This window comes from Eleutherodactylus coqui, chromosome 7 (assembly GCF_035609145.1).
Source record: "Eleutherodactylus coqui strain aEleCoq1 chromosome 7, aEleCoq1.hap1, whole genome shotgun sequence".
Lineage (NCBI taxonomy): Eukaryota > Metazoa > Chordata > Amphibia > Anura > Eleutherodactylidae > Eleutherodactylus > Eleutherodactylus coqui.
In genome coordinates, this window is record NC_089843.1 from 59,407,634 (window position 1) to 59,427,673 (window position 20,040).

General features: G+C 46.4%; 1 protein-coding gene across 1 annotated transcript; it reads right to left on the reverse strand.

Annotated features, from left to right (window-relative positions):
- Positions 1 to 1,584: 1,584 nt before the first annotated feature.
- Positions 1,585 to 18,348, reverse strand: LOC136572491 (OCIA domain-containing protein 1-like). The gene is made up of 7 exons (XM_066573103.1): positions 18,190 to 18,348; positions 15,902 to 15,974; positions 12,394 to 12,447; positions 11,826 to 11,873; positions 9,156 to 9,282; positions 2,823 to 3,022; positions 1,585 to 1,937 (listed from the first exon to the last, which is right to left on the reverse strand). The coding sequence occupies exons 1-7, from the start codon at positions 18,244 to 18,246 to the stop codon at positions 1,756 to 1,758; spliced, it is 741 nt and encodes a 246-aa protein (XP_066429200.1). The 5' UTR covers positions 18,247 to 18,348; the 3' UTR covers positions 1,585 to 1,755.
- Between the last annotated feature and the right edge of the window lie 1,692 nt (positions 18,349 to 20,040).

The following is a 20,040-nucleotide window of genomic DNA, read 5'->3' on the forward strand; positions in this document are numbered from 1 at the left end:
TCACTAACGCTTCCAATTACTGTAAGGCCGGTTTAACACAGCAATTGTTCTTGGAAAGTGCCAAAGCTTTCAATGCAGCTTTTTTTGAGCTACAGCCAGAAGTAGAATCAAAAGGAATTGGGAAATATTAGAAGCAGGACCTACACTTCTCCTTTCTGCTCTTCTAGACTTGGTTCAAGAAAACAGCATCAAAAACTGCAACCTTCAGACATGAACATTCGGCTTGGTCGTACCTTTGTGTGGTTAGGGAGGTAAGCAGCACCCATTCAGCTCTAGCGCTAACTTTTCTCTCATCTGTCAGGGTCAAGTTGAACGCTCCTAATACACATGCGGCGGGTTTGGAGGACTACAGTCTAAATTTATATAGGGGCTTTTTCCTCTGCAAACACGTTCTGATGTCCAATGGAAGCACACAGAATTGCAGTGAAACGTGGGAAAAGAATAGAGAAGCAATCTAAGCCAGTGAACAGATTAGATCTTTCAGACCGTGAGGGGGCAAACACCCCGAAATAGCTGTCTGTGTATGGTTTTCTGGCTTGGTTTCCTATACCCAGACTTGTTAAAGAGTTGTACATTGATTTCAAGGACTGCTGCCATCCAACAGGTGGCGCTGCAGAGGTTTTGTTCCATCTTCCTTATTTGCATAAATTACCCAGAGGAGCATGCATGGCCTTGTAAGTCTCCTCACTCACCTTTCAGGTGTCTTCTCACACCCCTTCTGGGTGCTGTCCTTGTGTAGAGATGATACCCCGTGGGTGTCTCCACACACCTGTTGGGTGCTCTGCTTAAGCATAGACGACACTCCCTCTTGATGCATAGGGCACGTTCACACTTGCATATTTTACACTGGTATTTGCAAACCAAAATCAGAAAAGATACATTGATAAAAGGACATTTTTTCCATTATAGTTTTTGTTTCTGCAGGTTTCACTCCTGGTTTTGGCTTACAAATACTGACGTGTGAGTGAGGCTTAAGTTGCAGTTTCTGATCACATCTGTAGTCCGACGGAGCACGATCACTAGCGGTCAGCATCACCTATTTATCTGCGCACTGGTCCGATTGTTAACAATTTAATCCAAAGATGGAGCAGTCAGTCTTTTCTTGCTGTTCAAAAATGAACATAGTAAGAGTATGTCCACACAATTTGCCGCAGATTTCCATGCGAGCTTCCGGCATGGAAGATATGCAGCCTTTACCGGAGCAGGAGAGTGGAGCAGACTTTTAAAATCTTTCGGTGCACAAACTGCAACAAAAATGAGATGCTAACTTTTTTTTTTTTTTTGCTGTACATTTTTTTTTTCAAAGATATTTAATTTTGTACACTTATTTTCTGCCGCCATCTTCTGCGCGCAATAACTTTATTTTTCCGTCGACGTAGTTGTGAGCGCTCATTTTTTTGCGGAACATCCTGTAGTTTGTGTTGGTACCATTTTTGAATACGTACAAACTTTTTGATTGCTTTTTATTGCATTTTTTCTTGGAGCCAGAATGACCAAAAATATGTGCGACAGTCCAAATACTTACACAAGTGCGCGGTTATTGGTGTGACGGATCAAGTGTTGAAAAACAGACTACGGAAAACATTTACAAAAATTTAATTTTAATGTGCTAACAAATAGAAGCCATTTACTCCAATCGAAAACAAATTTGTTTTAATAGGTGCAGCAACCGAACATATTACACACCGTGAAATCCCAATGGTTATGCTTCTTGCATTCATTTATTAACTGCCAGCAGACAGACAACAGGCATTCTCATTCTTCCCACACATCGCCGTACTTGTTCTTCTTCACTGGTACACCTGGCTTCCTCTCCTGTACAGGTGCCCTAGGTGGCGCCACATCAGGCTTGCGGGAGAAGTCTCTGTTGCGGTCCCTCAGCTCCTCATACGTCACTGGTTTTTGCTTAGGAGCTTCTACTGGGATTGGTTCAGGTTCTGTAGAATTAGAAATCATAGATTTTGAAAAACTCAAAACAATTAAAAAAAATAGAACTTTGGTTTTGACAGATGAGGCCGTTTCTGTATTAACTATTTAACATCACTGATTTGTAATGACATTTAATTAGCAGTAAAACCATAAGAGCAGATGTCTCTCCCTTGAGGCCTCATGTCCACAGGCGGGTTGGAGCGCACATGCAGGAGCCTGCAGAGGAAACAGACCCTGCCTGCTGGATCTTCCATTTTCTGTACTGCGGATGTGTGCGGAAGCGCCAGCCGGCGCTTATGCGCAATACATTTTTTTCTTGCAAATCTCCTGCTTTCCCACGGATCTGACGGCTTCCATTGACTTCAATTTCCCCCCCCCCACTATTTATATATTTTTTTCCTGTATACTTTTTTCCCCCCACGTCACTGGCGACTTAAACATGGGATTATATGATTGCTCAGATAACGCACAGCAATACTTCTGTATTGCAGTGTATTTTCTTTATTATTTAACACTACTAGCAATCTCAGGCCCAGTTGCCTTGCCAATCCATCGACCCTCCACGATTCGATTGGCTTAGGATATGACGGAAAGAGCTCCCTCTCAATCTCTGCTAACATGTCATAGTTAGCATTTGCATGCAAGAGCTCATATGTATGATCACTGGGAGCTCCACCTCTGGGACCCCCACTAATCACCTTAACAAGGAAGCTGATCCTGTTCCTCCTCTTCACATGTCCATGGTGAGGAGAAGTTTGAATGAAACAGTGGTCAAGCATGTGAGCTGTCGCTCCATTCAAAGACTATGGAACTGATGAAGACATTCCAGCACAGCGGATATTCAGGTTGTTCATACATCTCTCCTATTGCTTCTAACACAAAACACCACTTACCTACTAAAATACGGTCTTCAATGCCAGTGGGTGAAGACTCACTCATGGATGCACTAAAAGGCACTTCTGCAGGACTAGACTCATACTCGCTGGAGTACACCCTAGATGGAGGTTCAGCAGCTACTGGGGCAAAAGTCTGAAGCGGGGCTCTGACATCAGCATCGGAATATTGAGAAGGATGGTCTGTACGCTGAGAAAATCTGAAACGTTATTTAGAAAACACTAAAGAAAGGGTCAAAAGATCAACAGGTAGAGAAAAAGTGACCGGCTAATTATCAGTTTCAAAACATTGCAACTCACATTTTCTATCCTGAAAAATAAGGCAATTCCAAGTATAACTGAGAAGTCCATCTGTTTTAACTCAAAAATCATCACTTAGGCCAGTTCAAGATGGCCCTAATAACCCTCTGGGCTGGGAGACACAAAGATGGCCGCACCGTTTCTCTGACTACTTGATGAACACTACGTATTAGTATGCATTGGTAGTGTAAGACACTACATGCTGATCTGACTGGACAGCGCTGCCCAATCAAAGTGGGTGTAGTGTCTCAAGAGAAATGATTCATAGCAATGAACAGTGTGCATCAGGAACTCAGAGAAGCAGTGTTGCCATCTTCGTTTCTGTAGGCTCAGTCGCTTTAGGTATTAGTGTATCTTGACGCCACCAGGAACTCCTGGTGGAGACAAGATTGGGGGGGGGGGGGGGGGGGGGTTGACGCCCCCTATATGTGATTGGCTGCACAGATTGGTCCCCTCCAGGTCCTGGCAGGCCACTAAAGTTTCTCTTTGCAAGGCAAACAGCAGCCCACTGAAGTGAAACTTTACAATGCAGACATTGTTCCCTGCTGCAGGCGCGCAGCGCCATGTGCAAGGGTAGGAGAGAGCGGGGTCTGCAGCAGGGATTGCACAGCAGGCTTCCCGGTGGACGGTCCCCCACCCCATCACCTTAACCCCTTAGTGACCAAGCCTGTTTACGCCTTAATGACCAGGCCAAATTTTGCAAATCTGACACGTGTCACTTTAGCATGGAAAAAGACCAGAAAGGTTTTGCATATCCAAGCGATTCTGACATTGTTTTTTCGCCACATGTTGTACTTCATTTAGGTGGAAAAAAAGACCGATAGAATTTGTGTTTATTTATTAAAAGCGCCAAAATTGGGAAAATTTTGAACACAATCGTCATTTTTTCACATTTCCAACTGCAATATCTCAAATATGTGCAAACATAATATAGAAATTTTTGCTAAGATTTATATTTCCATCCGTTTACTTTATTTTGGGCGCACATTGGAAAAACTTTCGTTTTTTTTAACCATTTAGGAGACGTACAAATGTAACATTACTTTTCAGCATTTTGAGGAACACTTTGTTTTCCTACACCAATCCAAGATTGGAAAGGCTCATAGGAGTCAAAATGATAGATACCCCCACAAGTGACCCCATTTTAAAAACTACACCCTTTAACGTATTCACTGAGGGGTGTCATGAGTATTTTAACCCCACAGTTTTTTTTCAGGAGTCAATGCAATTTAGAAGAGAAAAACAAAAATTTCATATTTTTGCAAATATGTCATTTTAAAGACAGGACTTTTTTCTATAGTACACATGAAAATTAGGATTTGCACCCCAGAATGGATACCCCTGTTTGTCCCGTGCTCAGAAACATACCCATTGTGGCCCTAATCTTACGTTTGGATGCACAATGGGGCCCAAAATGAAAGGAGCAATCGGTGGCTTTCGGAACAGAAATTTTGCTTGAAGGAGATTTAGTCCCCATTGCCCACTTGTAGAGCCCTTGAGTGACCAAAACGATGGAGAACGCCCACAAGTGACCCCATTTTGAAAAGTAGACCCCTTAACGAATTTATCTAGGGGTACGATGACTTTTTTGACTTCACAGTTTTTGAATGAATCTAAGCCAAGCCAAAGGAAAAAAATTACAATTTTCATTTTTTTGGTAATTCTGTCATTTTAAAAGCAGTTTTTTTGTACAGCACATATATGAATGAAGACTTGCACCCCAAAATGGATACCCCTGTTTCTCCCGTGCTCAGAAACATACCCATTGTGGCCCTAATCATATGTCTGGATGCACAATGGGGCCCAAAATGAAAGGAGCAACCGGTGGCTTTCGGAACAGAAATTTTGCTTGAAGGAGATTTAGTCCCCATTGCCCACTTGTAGAGCTATTGAGTGACCAAAACGATGGAGAACCCCCACAAGTGACCCCATTTTAAAAACTAGACCCCCTAACGAATTTATCTAGGGGTATGATGACTTTTTTGACTTCACAGTTTTTGAATGAATCTAAGCCAAGCAAAAGGAAAAAATTACGATTTTCATTTTTTTGGCAATTGTGTCAATTTAAAAACTGTTTTTTTTGGAAAGTGTACATAGGAATGAAGACTTTCGCCCCAAAATGGATACCCCCATTTGTCCCGTGTTCAGAAACATACCCATTGTGGCCCTAATCTACTTAAAGGAAACATAGCTAGGCCTATAATGGAAGGAGCACCCGTTGGATTTCAGGGTACAACGGAATAAATTCCAGTCCCCATTGCCCACTTGTAGAGCCATTGAGCGTCCAAAACGATAGAGAACCCCCACAAATGACCCCATTTTAAAAACTAGACCCCTTAACAAATTCATCTAGGGGTGTACTGCATATTATGACCCCAAAGTATTTGAATGAATGTAAGCAAAGCAGAAGGAAAAAATTACGATTTTCATTTGTTTGGCAATTTTGTCAATTTAAAAACAGTTTTTTTGTACAGTGTACATAGGAATGAAGACGTTCACCCCAAAATAGATACCCCTGTTTGTCCCGTGTTCAGAAACATACCCATTGTGGCCCTAATCTACTTACAGGACACATGGCTAGGCCCATAATGGAGGGAATGTCCGCTGGATTTCAGGGAACAACTGAATGAATTCCAGGCCCCATTGCCCACTTATACGGAAAAAAATTTGACTTCCTAAAAATAACCCCCCCCCCCCCCCCGCCATCCCCATTTTTTGGCATTCCCTAAATATTAGATAAAGGTAATAATATAAACTGCGTTTTATGTCCGAAGACAGGGGTAATTACGGAGGCTGGTTGGGCTGGGCACATGGGGCAAGAAAACCGTGTATCCCCCCTCCTCTCATGTATTTTGGGGGGTATTTCGTAACCTCAGCAGCGGGGATGGGGTGTAGAAAGTGGCGCTGTGAGGCTTTGTAATCTTGCTGCGGTGCAGCGGTCTCACAGAGAAGGCACTCAACAAGCTGCTGCTGGAACTGCAGGAAAACGAACGTTCCCGGGGCTTCTTGTAAATTGCGTATTACAGGTAGCGGTCTGAATAACGCCGTGCTCACGTAACCGTAGGCGGAATCCGCTTGCCGAGGCCTGCAGCGGATTCCAGCTGTGAGCCCGGCTGTGACCCTGCGTACGGTTGCGTAATGTACTGCGCATAACTGCCTACTCACACAGGCGTTTTTTTGTTTTTATTTCCCGCGCCGTCGCTTAGAGATGACCCGGGTACCCGCAGCCCGTACACAATGTGTTTGCATATGGGCTACGGGTATATCCGCTGTCATAGAGCACAATGGGGTCTAGGTCGCGGATATCCGTGGTAAAATATAGCATGCCGTGTTCTGTTTCTGCGAGTGGATTACGTAATTCCGACCCGCTAATTGGGGGGAATTGTGTAATCCAATGCATGCGATTGATCCGTGGATTACCGCTGATCAAGCGCATGCAGAACCTGTAATTCCTCTCCGGTCATGTGTGACCGGCCTAATGTTAGATCGCTACTTTATCACGTGACCGGGGACCGCTCAGCGAGGCCACCGGTCACTGCTCCAAGCACTCAGCGACCGTTAGTCGCTGGGAGCAAGGAGATTTAAAATTTCCTGGGCTTCCCGGCTCCTGCGAATGTGTCCGGCATTTTGCCGGCGGGCGCATGCGCAGCAGCCGGAAGGGTCCATGGAGGATAATCGCATCTGGATTCAAATGCGGAAGCCTCCGAGAAGATGTTTCATCTCCCCCAACCGATCGCATCGGTGAGGGGAAATGAAACTGCCACTTTTTAAAGAACTTTTACGTGATCGCCATTATGCATTGGATAACGGCGATCACGTGACCAGTAACCGCATACCGCGGCTCCCCGTGACATCTCCAGGCTCTTGGCTACCTTTTGTAGCCAGCAGCAGGGAGATTTTATATTTCTTGGGCAATCTTTCACTTTTGCGCATGCGTCCGCCATCATGCTGACGGGCGCATGCGCCGAAGCTGGGGTAAGATCCGCGGATCAACATCCCACCAGGGAACAAATCCGGGACCTTGGGTACGTAATTTCATCCCCCCTTACGGATACGATCCATAAGGGGAGATGAAAGTTTAACTTTTTAAACTTTTTTTTACTTTTAACTTTTTTACTTTATATGATCACCGTTATCTGATGGATAACGGTGATCATGTGACTGGAAACCGCATACAGCGGTCCCCAGTCATATCTCCCTGCACTCGGCTATCTGTGACAGCCGGGTGCAGGGAGATTTTGAATTTGCCGGGCTCGCCGGCTTCTGTGCATGCGCGCCGCATCGGCACATCGCAGAAGCCAGCGGGGGGTCCCGACACCGGCCGGAGGACATCGGCGGACCTGAGGTGAGTATTTTCACCTCCCCTCATGGATCCGATCCATCAGGGGAGGTGAAATTAAGCTGATTTTTACTTTTAAAAACTTTTTCGCGATCGCCGCTATCCGTTGCATAACGGCGATCGCGGTACCGGGGACCGCTCACCGCAGTCCCCGCTGACATCTCCTGCCTCCCGGCTACCTACAGGAGCCGGGAGCCAGGAGATTTTAAGTCTCCCGCGCCGCCGGGCCTTCTGCGCATGCGGCTGACGTAATGCCGCCTGGCGCGCATGCGCAGAAGGACGGCTACGGCGCCCGGAGCATCGGGACAGCTGGGAGTCGTGCGGCGGACATCGGTGAGTAATTTCAGCTGCTCCGATGGATCCGATCCATCAGAGCAGCTGAATCTTTAACTTTTATTGCACTTTTATTTACTTTTTTGCGATCGGCGCTATCCATTGCATAGCGCCGATCGCAATGCCGGGGGGGGGGGGGGGGGGGCTCCGAACAGCCCGGGATGACAGCTCCATGCTGTCAGCTACCTGCGGACACCAACAGCATGGAGCTGTCACGTCCACAGCCCGAGGGGCATTATTCTCTGCAGGAAGCATGTTTTTACGTCCTCAGAGAATAAAGCCCACTTCGGGAGGACGTAAAACCACTATGGGCTGGTCGTTAAGGGGTTAATGTATCGGCGGACTTAGCAGCGGCGTGCTGCACCACCCCCATGTCACTTTCACCTGTGCTTGGCCTTTTGAGGCTCTGCTCGCAGCACCCCTTGTGACTGTAACTTCGGCGGACGGCAGCAGGAAAAGGACAGCGGTGACAACATGCAGCGAGAGCCACCGTACGTCGTCCCTGCACTGGCAGCACGTCGGCGCACAGTGAGGGAGCCAGGGCCGCGATGGCTTACAATGGAGGAACGGGACGGAGAAGCTCTGGGGAAGCCTGTAGGAGCGGTGGGTGACAGTGAGGGAGAGGCTGTGGGGAAGCCTGCAGCGTGTCGATTGATTGTACGCGACCCTGCTGGTTTAGGGTGAGGGATCTTTGTCTTCTTAGGCTTATATTATTAGCGGAAAATGCTGCCATGTTACAGCGGTAACATAGCAGCATTTACAGCTCATAATGTAAGCCTAAGTGGAGAAGTAACCGTCATCATAAACCTGCAGGGACAACTAATATCAATGTACACGCTGCTAGGACCTTAAACCTTTGACCCAATAGGGAGCTAGGGGTGCGAGAGGGGCGTTCCTCCTGTCAAACCCCTAGCTTCCTAGTGGCGTCAAGGTACACAAACACCGTCGCTTTAAGCCATTGTATCACAATCTATACTGCCAACAATGGTAACACCCCACAGTAGGCTAGGCAGAGTTTAGTACAATCAAGGGCAGCTCTGGGTGTTATGTTCATTACACAGATGTAGCCGTATTATAACCAGGTGACACTGGTCTTATCCCAACTTTTATCAACACATCATTCAAACAGCTATAACTTCTCTAAAGCTGGTGAGACACCAACCAGTGTGTCCCAGCCTGACCGTGGGCATCATGACCTAAACTCCAAGCATCATGGGAATCTATGATGCTTGGAGTTTGGGTCAGGCGGCCGGTGGTCAGGCTGGGACAATTGTCAGTATAAAGGATTCACAAATAAAATATGCAGGTATGTAACGGGCCTAAGCATCGGAGAATCACCACGTCATGGTACTGTTTGTTACCGGTGTGGAGTCCTTGCTTCTTGTCGCATCTTCTCAGCTATTGGGGAATTTTGTAGTTCCATAAACTTCTTCCTGCATACTTGCATATACGAAATCTTTCCCGCAAAGTATCCAAAGAAACTGGCAACTTCCAGACAAAAAAAACAAACCACACTAAATATACTAAAGGGAAACTCTGGTAAAAAATATTTGTTCATTATGTAACTAGTACTTCAGTATATAGAAGACATTTAGTGTTACTTTGTTAACTTCTGCATTTCTACCTGAACTCATTCATTGTGACCGCCTAGAAATTACTTTTCTCTCTGTTCTCTCCAGGAGTCACCATTTCTCTCACAGAACTTTCTGTATAATGAAACTGCATGGACTGTACCATAAAGGCTCATCACATGGGGAACAGAGACACCTACCATAAATACTGGATGATTAGAGGCTACTGTCACACAGGTTTAATGAGGATGATTATAGTTCCTCCTCCCTGACTGCATATTTATAGTACTTATCTTATTTACGTGAATATATATTAAAAAAAACAAAAAACAAAGTCACACTGTCCTCCCAGCAGGCAGAGATGATACAGGCTCTAGCTACTTATGGGATGCTATGTGGATGCATCATTGCATTGGTAGTATAACATAAAGGAAAAGAAGGTGGGGAGAAAATCTAAAAATCAAGATGGTGTCTGATATATATCAGACAGGAGGCTGCACTGCATGAAAGAGTACGAAGTATATAGGCAAGATCCAGAGTGTGAGGGGGGGGGGGCAGGGATGGAAAAATGTGGTTTTGCTGGAGTGACCCTTTAAATTAATGTCCACAAGTCAGTGGATCCAAATAATACAGATTTTTGAAGCACATTTGCCAGCTCTGCCTTCCTCTACACTGCACAGTTTTGGCCAGTGTAAAAGGTGTCATACATGTTGTTTTAGTACGATTACCATCTCATGCTATCTAATGCATTGTCACACAGGCAGTTTTCGACGTGCATTTTCAGCAAGGGCAAAATTTGCATCAAAGGGTGCAGCGTTTTCTATAGATTTCACATTTAGGCTAGTTTCACACGGGCGAGGGCAATATTGGGCCCAGCCCGATATCGCACTTTCCACCACGTGAAAGCCCCATGGATATGAGGCGTTTTCATGTGAAAACAACCTGGCACAGCGGGGAATCCCTTCATCCCATTGCTTTCAATAGGGCCGGTGGCAAAAGTACCGGCCCCATTGAAGGCAATAGGAGTACTCCACGATCCTCTGTGACATCAGCAGCAAAGGATTCCTTTATCCCGGCAGGGAATCCCTTCACCTCAGTCACGGCTGAAGGGATTCCCCGAGGGGATAAGGGAATGCCCTGCCACGGCTGTCACAGAGGATCGTGGAGTTCCCCCATTGCTTTCAATGGGGTCGGCACTGCTGTCAGCGGCCCCATTGAAAGCAATGGGTGATATCACAGGAAGATAGAACATGCTGTGATGTTTCTCACATAGTCTCGCATCGCGTTGCCATGCGAGTAAACATCGCTCGTGTATGAACCCATTCAAAATAATGGTGTTCATATTTGTGCATCACGCAATGTACAAATCTCACGCCATTTTATCGCCTGTGTGAAACTGGCCTTAGCAAGGCATGAAATCCATGCTCAAATCTGCATTAATCCAAAAGACTTAGATGACCAAGGAATAAGGAGGAACACATTCCCTACACCAATACTCCACTTCTATTAGGCTGATGTGTTGACACCTGACAGAAAGGGGTCATCAATTCATGCTGCTTGCACCAAATTCTGATCTCCCCTCAGCACGGTGCAACAGAGATCTGGATTCTTCTGACCAGGAGAGGTTTTTCTACGGTCAGTGATACCATTTTTGTGCTGGAGTTTCTGTTAGACAGTGATGGTAGTGAACCGGCCACCTGCTATTATGACTCAGGTGTGCTAAGGAACGATGGGGGAAATTTACTAAGCCCGGCATTTCCTGCGGTGTGCTGAATACATAATGAGTCGCGTGCCTCTTCATGTATTAAGCACAACTCCACGCATCTACCCAGAAACATACGCCTGGTCCCAACGAGGCATACATTTCTAGAATAATTTATGCCAAGTTTGTGGCGTAAATTATACATAAATCTGTCAGTTCGGAGTGGCGGCACCCCGTCCCGTCAAGCCACGCTTACTTTTCGGAAAAGGGGTAGAGCCAGCGAAGAAGGCTGAAAAGTGGCAAAATCTTGTGCTACCTTTACACAACAGTAAACAGTGTAAAGCTTTCATAAATGTCCCCCAATGAATTGTTCATTCGAACAAGTTAGCTGCAGAACTAGCGTTTTATTCGGCTGTAATTTGCTTGGTCGTGTGCCGGCGACTCGCAGGAACGATTCTTGACATCCTTCTCTGATCTTTTTGTTGAGGAGTTGTTTATATCAACAAGATCCCCATTCACTGCATGCTCTGCCTGGATCACACCATTCTTGGTATTTAACAAAAAAGGTCAGCCAAACAAATCTGTATGCTTAAATCCATTTGCGGACGCCCATGCTTCTCTATGGGGGGGGGGGGGGGGGGGGCTTGCTTTCTGGATTCCTTGGCACGGATTCCGCAAATCAAATCCGTCCATGGACATCGGGCCTAATACTGCAACAAGATGACACAAGTAAAAAATAAATAAATAAATCCACTTACAGGCGAGTTTTGGCCAAGAACCAAATCTGGGGGATGGTGCAAGCTTCCCTGCAATGAATGAAATTAACATGTTTTCACAGCAATCACAACATGAAACATTGGTTAGTGGCAGTAATGTATGCCGCCATGTGTTCTGAAACAATTCTGTTTACAGGTATGATTAGTAACTTTATGTAAAATAATATTTATAGTGTAACTAAACTTTCAGAAAACTTCTGGCATGGCATAGTGACATGTCAAACGTTTTCGTCAATGAAGAAATCATGAAGTGACAGAACACCCCGAGGCTCGATCCTCCCATGGAAAAGTTCTTCTAAACTTGCAAGCATCCAATGAAGAAGAATTTTTCTTCATCAGATTCTTGAAAATTTTGGATTAGTCTATAAGCCAGATGGGGGCTTTTGGGATGCAGAAGCGTGAAAAAGGCCTGGAAAAATGCATAGTCCAACGCTGTCTGATGAAGGGGCATACGCCCTGAAATGTGTTGGGTTTTGCTGGCAATAATAAAAGGAAGTCAGATTCAAATCTCAACTCTGTGAGAGCCTGAGTGCCGAGACCAAGTGCTTACCTGCCTGGATCAGGGCCTGTGTGGCTAGCAAGCTGACGACGGAGAAGGGGAGAGCTGAAATTAAAGTAGATAAATTACACAAAATTCACGTTTAAAGCGGCTGTCCTATCACTCTACATCTAATGTAAGGCCAGAATATTAATTCACTGGTGCCGTTCTCTTATCAACAGGAATGGTTCAAAGCCACCAGACTGATAGAGGTTCTACTGTTCCACATGGGGGGGGGGGGGGGGGGTACACGCGCTCCCCCCTACCTTGACTGCACTGTTACATAATCATAGACGTCAGCAGTCACGTATATGGAGTAGAAGTAAGTTGGTCGCCACTTCTGCCTGTACAAGCGGAAGGACAACTCCAGAGACAATCTTCAGAGGAACTCTGGCGCTCGCTTTCTGCTGTTCAATTAACTTTATTACAAAGTACATACAGGCGTTTCAGCCCGTTCCAGGCTTTTTTAGCCCTTATGTCACAGTATCTAATTATATATATTAGAGAAGGAAGCCGTCTCATCCAAACTCACTCATCTGTGCCCTGTATTCAGTAGTGTAGCAGAGAGCGGCTCCTATTTCACTAACCTGCATATTTGTCTCAGCTCCTTGTACTTTGCCAACCTGTGCCCCTGCTGCATACAGCGCCAACATCGAAGTGCTGCACAGTGATGTAAAGAGGTAGGCCAGTGGGGCAACAGGCAAAGGGACCTCCACGTTGGTTTGTCCTGGATATTTTGCATATTCGAAATAACCGATGCCTTTGACTTATATATGTCGTTGTTAGTTGTTTAGTCGTTCACGACCCTCGGCGACCCTAAAGGCTCCCTTCTGCCTTGTTTTTCACTGCTTCTTTCAGTTGTGTGATATCCATGCCAGTATCGCTCTGACAGTATCAGCCATCGTGTCCTTTGGCAGCCGGGTCTTTTTTTTGCCACTGATCTGTCCAAGCATTATAGATTTTTCTAGCGATCCGTAAGTCTGAGTCCGGTCATCTTCCCCTCCAGTGATATATCGGGTCTTATAGGATTCAGGACTTCTCTGTTTGTTACTCTTGCCATGCAGGACATACGTAGCACAGCTTTCTCTAGCACCACGGCTCCAATGCATCAATCCTCCTTCTATCGGCTCTTTCTGCAGTCCAGCTCTCACATCCATTCATTACTATGGGGAAAATGGTGGTTTGCACTATCCAGTGTTTAGTTGCTATACCGATATCCCTACTTTTCCATATTTTGTCCATGTTTAGCATCGAGCTTTGCCGCGATGATATCCTACGTTTTATCTCTGGCATAGATTCTCCAGCCAACAAAGGATGAAGTCTCGCACACATTTTATGGCCTTGTTGTCCATTTTGATTTTAATTTTCCCAGTTTTTGCAGTTGTTGTAATTTTAGTCTTCTTTAAATTCAGGTAGAAGCCCATTTTTTCACTTTCAGTTTTAATCTTCCATATCAGCTGCTTCAGACCTGCTTCTGTAAGCAGAGTTGTGTCATCCGCATAAAGGAGATAGTTGATGTTTCTTCCACCTAGATTTCCAATTTATCAAGGTCCATTTTACACATGATCACTTCTGCATACAGGTTAAACAAGAAGTGTGAGAGGATGCAGCCCTGTCGGATGCCTTTGCCGATTCCAAACCAATCTGTGCCCCCATACTGTGTTCTCACAGTGGCTTCTTGATTGGTATAAAGTGATTTTATTAGCTTGACTAGATGTGCCGATACGCCCAGCTCTTGTAGGGCCTGCCATAGCTTGTCATGGTTGACGCAGTTGTCTTCCTGGGACAAGAACTCCGCCCTTAAGTGGATGCATTTTCTATTACAGTCAGCGTCGTGAGATGGGCTATCTAACAGTAGAACACATAAGAGTTGAAAAAGCCTGGACGGGCCAAAACCTGTCTGCAAGAACTCTGCTTGTATGCAACAAAGTAAACTGAATAGCAGAAAGAAAGCACCACAATTTCCTTGAAGATTTTCTATGGAGTAGGCGGACACGCACAGTTCCTTGCCAGAATTTTCCCCATGCACTCCACACCAGGGAACAAAAACAAAACAACCAAAAAACAGGTATGTTGGCAGAGTGGTCCGTCCCCCCCCCCCCCCCCTTCCCATTATCTGGGGGATGCTCATGCGATTTGGTAAACTGGATCGTCAAAAGACAAAAAAAAAAAAAAGCAAGTAGATACATAACAGCAGAATTTCTCTTCATGGGCTATGGATATGTGAGATTATACAGCGAGAAACTTTATGCCATCCTCAGACACTTATGTGACAGACATCACCCAAAAACCCACCAGATAAATTATATGTATCTTTTCAATGATTCTTGCTTTTTTTTTTTTTTTTAAATCATAAATTCTTTTTGTCTTCTATGTATTCCAAAGAAAACACCAAAATGTAATGCAAAAAAAAAAAAAAAAAAAAAAAGACAGCACAATGCCTCTGCAGCGCCACCTACTGGGAGGTAACTTACCTAGAAGTCAGTGTCCAAACTTCTAATAAGCCTTATAATAATGACTGGGAATATAGGCCAAAGCCAGAGTCTTCTCCAGGAGGAAAAGGCAACCAAGTAGAGACAGACTGTTTAGGCGGGTTTGCCCCTCATCGTTATACAGTAGATTTCTGGCTGGCGGGGGGACAGGCTTGTGATGTGGGTACGGAGGGGTACAGTTCCACCTCATGGAGACCCCAAGTACGTATAAGGAAACCTATAGGCCATGCAATGCTCCTCTGCGGAATGTGGCATGTAAATGCCTCCGCAGCGCCGCTTATTGGAAGGCAACTTCACCTTTATGTCAATGTCTTGTAAAATGACTGCAAATATAATCCAAAAGGTCATGGACTCCAAACAAAAAACACCCCCCCCCCCCCCCCAGTATACGTGGGAAAAAATACCCGTAACAAAAAAAAAAAACAAGCAGTGTTTACAGGCCTCCAATAAACACCACAGAGACAGAATGGAAAAAATAAATAAATACGTGTCATTTTTGCAAAAACAACTATGTGTGAAACCAGCCCAAAGGGGTTGTCTCATGAAGACACCCCCTGTACATGTGCCCCATTAGGGAATATGGATGTCTCGGGGTCCTCCGCTTGGAAACCCCATCCATGAGACTAAACCAGTCTAGAGTCATCCTTGTAATGAATGGTTGCCATGTAACACTACATTTCTCCCATTGGTGCTGCTGCTGCAGGGAAATTGTCTGGTTGATCTGAGTTTTTCGCCGGGGGTGCAGAGACTTGAACCTTAAAGGGGTTGTCCCATTTCTAGCTGTTTTGCTACAGGAAGCAGACAGCTCCGTACATTGCATAGTGACTTGGATTGGTACTGCAGGCCGACTCCCATTCTTTTTAATAGAGCTCAGACTGCAGTACCAGTTCTGGCCACTGCACAATGTACAGAGGTGTTTGCTTCTTGCAGCTAAGCAGCTAGAAGTGGGAGAAGCCCTTTAACTGATCGACATAGCAGTGCCTATCGTTAAAGAAACAAGTGCGAATTAGATGTTATGAACTACTTACATCTGAACCAAAAGCTCTCGTTATCACATTGTCGCAGGACTCTCAGCTCCTCTTCAGTTAAATGGTAACCACGCTGTGAAAAGATATGAGAAGTCCCGTAATCAAAGTCATATAGAAGCTGCTGTCTGTTGTCACTTCCTGACAGGGACCAACAAAAAATTTGGCTGCTCATTAATGGGTTAACCGGCAGCTAGGTTTGAGTGTAGGAGGAAATCCAAGGGAACATGTGGAGAACATATATACACAGTATGTGGATGATGCCATGTAAGGACCCAGCGCTGCAAACTACCGAGATATGTGACGCTCACACAACTCCGGCACCGCTTATCCACAGAGTGGAATCCCTCCCCATAGTAGATATCAGGAGACGGTCTGCTTAGGCCTCATTCACATGGGTGACTGCAATCTGGGAAAAACTGGACCATTTTCATGCAATATTGATGTTTTTCCTAATTTTACAGATGAGCGTCATCCGTTTTTTTTTTTCCTGCACATTGAAAAGAGTGTTGTTATTTAAGGCCTCTTTCACACGGGCTACGAAATCATCGCTACAAAACGCATGTCTGAAGCCCATGGGTTCTTTCAGGCTACTGGAGGCCCGTGTGAAGGAGGCCTTCTGGTCCCACCACTCTAGTCCGGCTGACGGTTCTGTTTCATACGGCTTGTTTTAGTTTGTTTGCATGTTGGTGTCGGCTTTCATACTATCAGGCAAGCGCTTACGCCTCCTTCCCACGGACGGATTTCCGCCGCGTAATATGCGGCAGAAATCCGCTGCGTTGCCCGCAGCTATTAGCTTCTATTGAACCTAATAGCACAATGCTTACGGTGCGGAATTCCACCGCCCTCACCCGCGGCATGCTGTTTGCCGCAGGCGTACGTACGGACGGCTTCCATTGCAGTCACACAAGATAGTATGAAACCGCTTCCCCGCCTACTGCCGCCGCATCACGTGACTGCGGGCGCGTTATGTGCTCTATTGCGCATGCGGGACCTGGGACACCGGATCCGCAGGTAAGTATTGGGGTCTCTGGGGGGGGAATTCCGAGGCGGAGCCCGTCACGGCCGTGTGAAGCCGGCCTTACTTTGGCGGCCAGGTCTTCTTTTGCCGCTGACCGCTCCAAGCATTATCAGGGTTTCTAATGAATTAGCTCGCATTATGTGGCCGAAGTATGAGAAATTCGTAGGAGTTTCCTCCAGCACCAAAGTTTGAAGGCATCACTGCTCCTCCGGTCCGTTTTCTCCAGCTTTCGCGGCTGCATATTGTGATTAGGAAGATAATTGCGCCGACTATCCAGCATTTTGTTGCAATTCTTATGTCTTTGCTTTTCCAGATATTATCCATACTTAACATTGCGCTGTGATCTGGGGGAACCCGTGGTTTTATTTTGGGTCCCAATTCTCCATTGTGGTTGATTTTCGATCCGAGGAAGATGAAGTCTTGACGGTTCTGATTCCATCGTTGCTGATTTCGATTTTTTCTGGACCGTTACCGGCTGTCGTCGTCATCTTAGTCCAGTACAGGCCAGCCTCTTCACTTTCTTCCTTAACGCTCAGGCTGGGGTCACACGGGACGGAATTCCAGCAGAACTCTTGCAGAATGACCGCACTGAAATTCCACAAGAATAGCGCTGGAGAAGCGCAGCTTCAAACCCGTGGCATTTTGCGCGGGTTTGGGGCGGTTTCGCAGTTCGCATTCCACTGCGGCTTTCTCTCCCCTATTTTCACGCAAGTTTAGCCCAATTAAAGGCGACCTCACACAAGCATATTTGTGGCCGAAAAATCTGTACCCGCAGCGTGCAACATATAGAACCCATTCACTTTAATTGGTTCCTTCATGTGGTTTTCTCCTCAAACGTGCAAAAAAAAACAACATGCTCCATTTTTCTGCGCAATTGCACACAGAAGGCCTAATTCTGCAGACAAATGAAAACCCCCGGGCCTAGCGAGTCAGCTGACCTGCTTACAAGTTGGCTGTCCCACCCACTCAAACATGGCGCTGCCAGGACCGCACTGGTGTGAACGCTCAGCAGCGCAGTACAGTAAGACGCACCAAACTGCGCACAATAGACCGCGATCATGCATGGCGCATATATGGCCCACAATACTGAGTGAATGGGCTTACGCTCACGTGAAAATCTGTCCATGTGAATACAGAGGCAGGAGGTCCTGCACTAAGGGGGTCTCCCTCTGCACTGCTCTCCCCTTCCCTCCTTGTAGCCCCCTCTCCTCAGTCCCCCCTTTATATACATGTCAGCCCAGTCTGCAGCAGTGGCCATGGCGGGCTGTACCTGCGCTCCCGGCGGCGGCTGCTCGCTGAGGTCAGGCTGCGGAGAGCTCATGTCCATAGACTGCTACAACAACCATCAGCCTAATGTGTACAACGCCGTGACCTCCACACTCCTCCAGCACACACCCGGAAATCCCTCCGACACCCGGAAGTGCTCGTCCGCCCGCCTTCTACTTCCGTCACTCACAGGCGCCATCACATCTACAAAAGGAAGGTTGCCCACAGCAACAAGTTACGTCACTCACCCGTAACAGCCAATCACCTCGCTGCTTTCACTTTCCACTTCATAACCTGTTAGCTGAGGATTGGTTGCTATGGGCAACCGCTGCAGTTCAACCAGAGCGCCTGTTTACACCCGGCATGTTCTACATAAATACACAGAACTATATATACTATTACATAGAAGGGCACCACAACCAGGGTCAGGCACATACCATCACCCCCTCTGCCCGCCTGCCCCAGAGAGACCCTGTGCTGGGTCTACAGGTGCCTGTGCAAAGGGGGTGAAAGTGTGGGCAACCACTGTTCGAAAAACGAATGTAAACAATGGTTGGCGCTGGCAGGCAGTATATAGTAGAGCGCTCACACAAAAGCGCATTCTACCGCTTTGCGCTTAATAAGCAGTACCAATCCATATTACTTTCAATCGTGCCTCACGCACACAGTACGCAAATCGTGCACGCAAAAAAGATCGCAGCACGCACTATCTTGGCGAGTATTACATGTGCGTACATACCAAGATAGTGTATGGGGATTATCGGTACGCAATGCGATGTGTACTGCTGCGTGCTTCCGTGCAGGAGAAACCTGAGCGGTATGCTGCCCAGAAGTGCCCGTGTGATAGCGCCCTAAGTGATCAAACGGCCTCCACTGCATTTTCTTGGGCCGCCGGACTGCTGTTCTGGGGATTGGTGGGAGTCTAGGGTAGCCACCCGGCTAGTAATCTGTCCCGATGGCCAGTGCTGGTATTTATTAGAGGCTGGTATAAAATAATTACCTGCATTGAGCAACTCTGGCCAGGCAGCACCCAGCGCATTCACTGAACCCCTTAACGCTACAGGACATACATTTACGTGGGTGAATGCGGGTCGATCTCGCGCCATACAATGCGAGTGCTAAATCTTTCTTACAGTCGACAAGCAGCTCTGATAAGCTGCGCCGCTGAAAGGAGCTGTTAACTAGCGATGAGCGAACGTACTCGTTTGGGGCTATTTCGCAATCGAGCATCACTTTTTTTCGAGTAACTGCCTACTCGGGCGAAAAGATTCGGGGGACACCGGGGGTGAGCGGGCGGTTGCAGAGGGGAGTGGGGGGGGGGGAGGGAGAGAGAGAGCCCCCCCTGTTCCCCACTGCTACCCCCCGCTCCACCATGCCGCCATCCGGCACCCCCCGAATCTTTTCACCCGAGTAGGCAGTTACTCGAAAAAAGTGATGCTCGATTGCGAAATAGCCCTAAACGAGTAGGTTCGCTCATCTCTACTGTTAACCTTTTAAATGCCACAATCAATTCTGACAGCAGCATTTAAATGCCCCAATTGATGTTCGGAGGTTCCGCACTGCCCCCCGTGATGAGATCGCGGATTGCCATGGCAGCCATATTTATAATAAAAGAATCTAAATAATAAAACAAAAAATACATATTTGGTATCGCTGCATCCGTAAAAGTCTGATCAAAGTAACACATCATTTACTCCGCACGGTGAATGTTGTCAGAAAAAAATAATGATACCAATAGAAACTGCAGGACGTCCTGCAAAAATTGGGTCCTTACACAACTAGGTTGACGGAAAAATAAAAAAGCTGTGGCAGACCGAAGATGCAACAGAAAATAATTGTAAAAAATTAAATATTT